Source organism: Atta colombica, unplaced genomic scaffold (genome assembly GCF_001594045.1).
Source record: "Atta colombica isolate Treedump-2 unplaced genomic scaffold, Acol1.0 scaffold261, whole genome shotgun sequence".
NCBI lineage: Eukaryota > Metazoa > Arthropoda > Insecta > Hymenoptera > Formicidae > Atta > Atta colombica.
Genome location: NW_017259361.1, coordinates 423696 through 431126, shown reverse-complemented (window position 1 = coordinate 431126; position 7431 = coordinate 423696). Strand labels below are relative to the sequence as shown.

At 32.8% G+C, this 7431-nt stretch overlaps 1 protein-coding gene across 1 annotated transcript in view; it reads left to right on the top strand.

Moving 5' to 3' along the window:
• The first annotated feature begins 519 nt into the window (after nt 1–519).
• Nucleotides 520–7431, top strand: part of LOC108689274 (potassium voltage-gated channel protein Shab) — a 56407-nt gene continuing 49495 nt past the window's right edge. The window contains exons 1-3 of the mRNA XM_018195995.1: nt 520–705; nt 1307–1419; nt 3422–4791. Of these exons, the coding sequence (XP_018051484.1) occupies nt 3673–4791 (1119 nt within the window). The 5' untranslated portion in view covers nt 520–705; nt 1307–1419; nt 3422–3672. The remainder of the gene's footprint in view (nt 706–1306; nt 1420–3421; nt 4792–7431) is intronic.

Genomic DNA, 7431 nt, shown 5'->3' with positions numbered 1-7431 from the left:
ATGATAGTCAGATTATACATAGAATATATAGCAACTTTATTTTTTGTAAAGAAAATACAAAAGTTACTTTCTTAATCTTTTTTTGCAGTTATTTATCTATATATATATGGACAGAAATAATACAAGAGAAAATAAACATATAAATAGACATATTTTATATAATTATATACATTTATATTTAATTATGTATAAATATTTTTTACCGGATTAATTTTAAAATTTATAAATTAATGCTTCAACATTACAATTAATTAAATAATTAGACGGCAATTAGATATCGAAAATTAGTCTTATCGTGATAATACGTCAGTATTATATAGTTTTCCTATATGCAATATTTACTCTCACTTGAAAAGTGTTACTTCGTCACTGGTGACTAGAGTAGAAGAGTACGAGAGATGATGCGCGACCCGAAGCGCAGAGTAGCTCGGGATAATCGCTGAGGCAGGCGCACCGCTGGCTTGTGTCCAAGTAGTAGTGCCTCTATCGGCATCAACGAGCAGTATAGTGGCAGAGACTGTACCATCGCCTCCACTCAAAAGCAATCGACGGCAATAGATAATAATAGAAGTACGGTGGTTGGACAATTTACAAGTTTTTCGGTTGTTTCACAGCTTCTCTTCTTGTGTCACTCTATCACTTGACTGATAGCTGTGTGATATATTAGTAACGATGAAGTGATCATTTCTGCCCAGATAACCAAAGGTTTGTTGTTTGCCATGTTTTTTCATATATTTTCTTTGTTCCTTTGTCGAACGTTCTTCATTATTCAAGTATCCGAATCCTAATATGATATATCCGAAAAGTAAAAATATCATGCACCCTCGCATTTGTACCCTAACGCGCGCAATTGTGCCATAGCTTAATCGATAAGCACACACAAGGTGTCGATTGCAGCGCCCGGTGGAAAAAGTGGTAGTTAGTATTATTGCTATCTATCTGACTATCATCATCAACATTGTTATTGTTGTTATTATCATTATCATCATTATTGTCACCATCATTATCAATGATATTGTCGTCATTATTGTTGTCATCGTAATTGTTTCATCATTGTTATCGCTATCGTCATCGTTATCATCATTATTGTCATTCTTGTCGTCATCATCATTGCTGTCGTCATTATCATTGAAAACATTGTCGTCATCTTCATTGGTATCGTCGCGCTGTTATTGCTATTGTTTTTGTCATCATATTATTATTATCATTTTTGTTGATTATTTACATCATCGTCATTATTATTATCGTTACAGATATCTTCGTTATCATTACTATCATTCCTTACTATTAATCGTTATTATCGCAGATATTGTGACCTTGCCAGGGCAGCGTGAAGAGATGCGACACTCTAATGCAATGCACGACGACGGGTTTCTTCGACCAAATGGCGGTCATATTTGAAGCTGAAGGAAGAGAAAGGTGAGTAAGAGTAGATATACATATGCACGGAGATCAATGCTTTCAATGCTACTCGCTTTGCATACATCTTTCGTCTATTTCTGTATAATAATATGGTATACCATTTATAGTCATGACATTGACATGATTGTCGAAATTTTCCCTAAAATCGATATTCAGGTAATTCGATTGTGAGACTATTCTCGTATGTCGCCCCGACTATTAGCTAGTCATCTTTCATCATTGTATTGTTTATATATTTTCTTAAAATATGCGTATTATTTCAAAATCGGTTTTACAGTTCAATTTTAATACTACGAGAATCAATTGTTTAAAAAGTTTGTGCTAAAATTATTTCTTTATAATTATTTAGTAATGATTTGAAATTGGATTTATGCATACATAGAATAAAAAAAATATAAGAGATGATATTAAAAGTAAAAAAAAAAAAGTTTAGAACTCAAGAAATAAAAATATAATCATATCAATGCGGGCCGAATTATTCAGTTTTAGTATTATATGAAATAGCTATATTTGCGATTTCTTTAAAATTATCAGGTTGATAATTTTATAGATCATAAATGCGCTATTGAAAAATTTGGAGTATTTTGTAAAAGTAAATAATTATCGATAGATTTACGATTTCTCTTACAATGAGAGCTATCGAGCGCAGGGAGATCGTCGCTGATCATTAGTGTAGTGTTGGATAACGATAAGCAGATGACTCATTCTTATAACGTGAAAGATTGTTTTACGAATTTTACATCCAAAAAAATATTAGTATTAGTGAAATTCGCTAAATTTTAGAGGATTTTATTTTTACATACGGCCTCAAGAAGAATCCTCTGAAATTAAAAGAAAAATATACTAAACACAATATTTTTTCGTCTTGCATCTATAATACAAATCTTGCTGTTCTTAATAACAATTTTTTTTTGCATACAGATTATATAACATTGTTTTAAGAGATATTTACATATATAAACGGTTAATCTCCAATTTTAATAGTTTTCTTGTTAAAATACTATTAATTTAATATTGGATTTCAAAAGCAGTAAAAACGTATGTTTCAGAAGCTCAGGAGGCATATTATACGGAGGAACTTTAAAGTCTCCAGGAAGCTTTCCAATTCGATATGCCGATATTTGTATATGCCTTCTTATAAAATTTGTGAATGTCTTTTTCTTACGAATAGAGCGTCCATCTCATGGTGTATTTAGCTCTTCAATTGTGTATTTAGCTCTTAAGTTCGATCTACTAGCCCAATTTACATAAGACGCAGAACGTGGATTACGCGAGTCATAAAACTAGAAACTAATCTAATGTATTTTAATTATAATAGGTTGTAGAGTGCAGAATGTAAGAAGTTGGGTGAACTTCAACTTTCGCGTCCTGTGCGTTCTATGTATTGCGGTCTGCGATTTATTATGTGGGGTCTACAATAGAAGTCGTAGCGGTCGTAATGTCTTAAGTCGTAGAAAATTGATCAATCATAGTCGATTCTTCTCAGATTCGTCTGTGATTGGTTAATTTTCTACGACTTAAGATTCTACGACCGCTACTTCTATTGTAAATCCCATATTAAGCGTCATCTATACTGAACAGTAGCAGTAGAGGCTATACACGTCGGGAGTAAGCTGATTTTCCAATCAGAAATGGTTGATCGATTAACGTCAAATCAATGTTAATTCAATATTGATCGACGTTAATTTGATATTGATCAATCAATCTTTTGTAGTTAGGGATGTAACAGGGCGTAGAATAAGTCTGTAAGCGAAATAGATTTCAATCATTTCACTTTAGAGGACTTTACTCTTCATTTATAGCTTATGCGTCCACTTTTTTATAGATGCATTACATGCTCTATGTAAGACTTTTTGCTTAGAGAAAATGCTAAAAGGAATTCGATCTTAATATGTTAAGATGAAGATGATTGAAGCTGACTCTCTAATACTAAATATTTATTATCATTTTTCATTTATAACATGATAATATATGTGCGCTCCGATGTCTTTTTTTTCAGATAATGACACAGCTGAATCATCGATCGATCGGATCGATGAAAGGAATCGAACGGATTTACGAATGAAGTTGAAAAGAAACGCGGTGGACAAGGAGGAGGAGGAGGACGAAGAAAAAAAACACAAGATAGAAGTCATTCATCCAATATCAGACAAACGAACAAGAATATTAACATTAATGCTACGAAAGATAACTGCTTTGCAATCGCGTTGGTGATCGACAACTTGAACTTGTCATCACTTCGTGTGTCCGATGTTGAACGAAAGACTTGAGGCGGACAATACATTGGCGGACGGGGAACGTAATGTTAGTGCCGTGGTTACCGGTCCGACATTTTCATCGTTATCGCCATCGTGTACAGTGCCCTATATCGGCACCGACCAGGACTACGTGTTCGAAGGTGGCGGTATGTCGATGTTGCAGCAGCTTGGTGCAGGCGGTCGCGGAAACACCGATTGTATTAGTGGCGGAGATCTCGGGTTCAATGCATCGATAGGAGGATCGGGGACTGGATTAGGTGGTGGGATAGGATTTGGTGGAATCGGTACTGAAGGAACTGTGGGAGGAATTGCAGCAATGGGTGGAAGAGGAAGAGGAGGAGGAGGAGGAGGAGTAGGAGTAGGAGGAAGTGGAAACATGAATAAGGAAGTTCGTTATGCTCCATTCGTATCATCTGTAGGTCCAATCAGTACCGTAGCCCCAATAAATCTGCAGTCTTTACCGCCTCCGCCGCCACCTCCACCACCGCCTCCACCGCCGCCGCCGCCGCCGCCATCGCCGCCACCACCGCCACCGCCTCTGCCGCTGCAAATGCAGCAGCAGCGTGCCTTTTCCAAGTCGATGACATCTCTACCACCGGAGCCGTTCATGATTATGCGTTCAAAAGCTTTAAATCGGCGCGTTTCAATTAATGTTGGTGGCGTGAAGCACGAAGTACTCTGGCGTACTCTCGAGCGATTGCCACATACGCGCCTAGGTCGATTAAGAGACTGCAATACCCATGAGGCAATAACTGAACTCTGCGACGATTATTCTCTAATCGACAATGAATATTTTTTCGATCGACATCCTAAATCATTTAGTTCAATTCTTAATTTCTATCGTACTGGCAAGCTTCATTTAGTAGATGAGATGTGCGTGTTGGCGTTTAGTGATGATCTCGCATATTGGGGTGTGGACGAGCTCTATCTTGAAAGTTGCTGTCAGCACAAATATCACCAACGTAAGGAACACGTACACGAGGAAATGCGCAAGGAGGCAGAGTCACTTCGACAACGTGAAGAAGAAGAATTCGGTGAGGGAAAATGCGCTCAATATCAGAAATGGTTATGGGATCTTTTGGAGAAACCAACCACCTCCATTGCGGCACGGGTGAGTCGGATTGTAGCTTGAAAACCGATTTGTGCGTGTATGAATATAAGCGACAGAAGACAATGCACACGAGAAACGTCGCGCATCGTCACCTGCTCTATCGTGTATGCATTTAAGACAGGATGTCTTATTGTTAATCAAAACGGAAAACAGTAATATGATTATATGAGTTGTCAGTTATTTTTTCTTTTATAATTCCTGATTTTCTATTATTATTCTTCTTGTGTTGCTTTTGATTTTATCTCACATTATTTCACATTTGCTTGATATTAGTTACTTTCTCATTCTCAATAGGATACAGTATGTAATCACACAAATGTGACGTAATGTTGTTATAAATTATTAATAATTAATACATATAAATAATTAATACATCCGAATATTATTTTTTTTACATAACTACAACAATTTTTATGTTAATTATAATTTAAAGAAGAAATTTATTTTATTATTTAAGTAATAATTAATATTTAAGATAATTATGAAGTTAGGAAGTATTTTAAGAAAAAAAAATATTATCGTTAAATCATTAGATATCAAAGTATATTAGAAAACTTCTAATATTGATCCAATTTTCATGGAACATCTTGTTATAAATCACGAGAAAACAATTTTGAATTTGAACTTTAAATTGAATCGTTAGAGTAAAGACTCACGGAATTCGCTACTGAATTAATTTAAATTATTAAAAAATCATAACTAATCAGATCATTAAAAATATCATTATTTAAGTATTTTTACAATGTATACGAGTGATGGTTAAAAATACATTAAAAGTATCAATAAAGTTTCAAATTTAATTAGCTATTTAAATGCTATTTATTTTTAATTTATGAAAAGTTTATGAAAAGTCATTATTTTGGCAGTGTTTCAAATTTACTGCCAACGCTGAAAAACTACAGTTTACGTTATAGATTTTCAGTATTGGCAGTCAATTTTAGAAAAGAGTCTGTATGCGAGAAATATTGTATTACATTATTGAGAAATTTTCGTATTACATCTGACTTTCTCTGACTGAATTCTATTCAATGTATTCTATCTCTATCTAAGAAACATTGAAAAATTACAAAACAATGAAATTATTTATATGTTTGGCACAATGTTGTTTTTCACTATTTGTATTGATTGGATCGACGATCTTAATTATCTGATAATAATCTGATTAAAAAATTAATTTGTTGAAATTATCGTTATTGATGTAAATTGTGTGATATAATACTATAAATTATATAAATTTCATCTAACGTCTTATAAATTTATTGTTTATATATATTTATATTATTTTACTATTTTACTTACTTTAAGGAAAGGTGTTCCCTCCGATTTTAATGCAACTTATTGGGTTTGTATCGTGTTGTGTAAGAGATAAAATATTTGAACTTTATCAACAAACATGTTTAAAGAAGAAATCAGCCTATATTTTCATTTTTTGATTTAACTTCTAAACGTATAATAATATAATTTCATAAATATACAAAATATGTCCCCCCCCCTTTCCCCCCTCCCTCCGTAAGTAGGTAGAGCGGATTCACTGACAATGAGTCAAAATTTATCATTTGCAATTTTCGTAATACTTTAGGATATATTAATTTCTAAAGATGATTGAATAAGAGAGCACGTATCTGCGCGGACTACTGCTAAGTGCATGCCCATCGGTCGTAGTCGCTCGTTGTGCGGGGAGGGATTACTAGGTGCGTCCATCAGGCAATCCTTACACGACACAAATCTAGGTGAATGTGCCTTCGAGATTTCAAGGTGATCTTTATTTTTTTGAATAGAATTATATAGTTTTTTTTTTATATAATATGATTTTCTTCTAATTATTCTGCATTTAAAAGAGTAAGATAGAGATACCCTTAAAAAATCAATAGTTTACGAGATATTTTATACTTTATCCTGACACATATTGACATGAAATATTAAATATCTCGTAAATTAATAATTTTTTGATAATTATTAATATTTTTACAAATAGAATAATCAAATGAATTAACTGATATAAAAAAGACATACAACTGCTTATTTAAAAAATTCTTTGTTTTACCTTTTTAAAGTAACTATTTTTTTTACATCGTATATCGTTCAAAAATTATAACTTAGAAACGAATTTGACCGGTTTTATTTTTTAAACACGTTTGATTGCCGATAAAGAAACATGTATCGGATATTTTTATCTATTTTACAAACCCACCAAGTTCGTTAAAATCGAAGAGGAACATACTTAAAAGTTTTTCCTTAATTAATTTGACATTTATATATTACTATTTTATATATTTTATGTACAATTAGTTTAATAGCATAATTGAATTTTAGAAGACATTATGTTTGTTTTGATTTTTTTACTATTAGAAATAAAAAAATATTTTATTTTGTGAATTATTTGTTTTTTTTTTAATACATAAGCTGTAAATATATTATACTTTTGTATATTTTTTAAATGTATATTTAGTTACAATAAAACATTTTCTTTGAATTGATATGTATACTATAGTTTTCGATCTGTATTGTCTCGAATTAAAAATGGTGAGTTGGGGTTAGTTGTTATCTCGATCGAGGAAGATTGTTACGGTATAACAATTAGACTTTTAGATATACCATCCCTGAAATGCATACACTCCTCAGGTAGCTCCTAATCATACA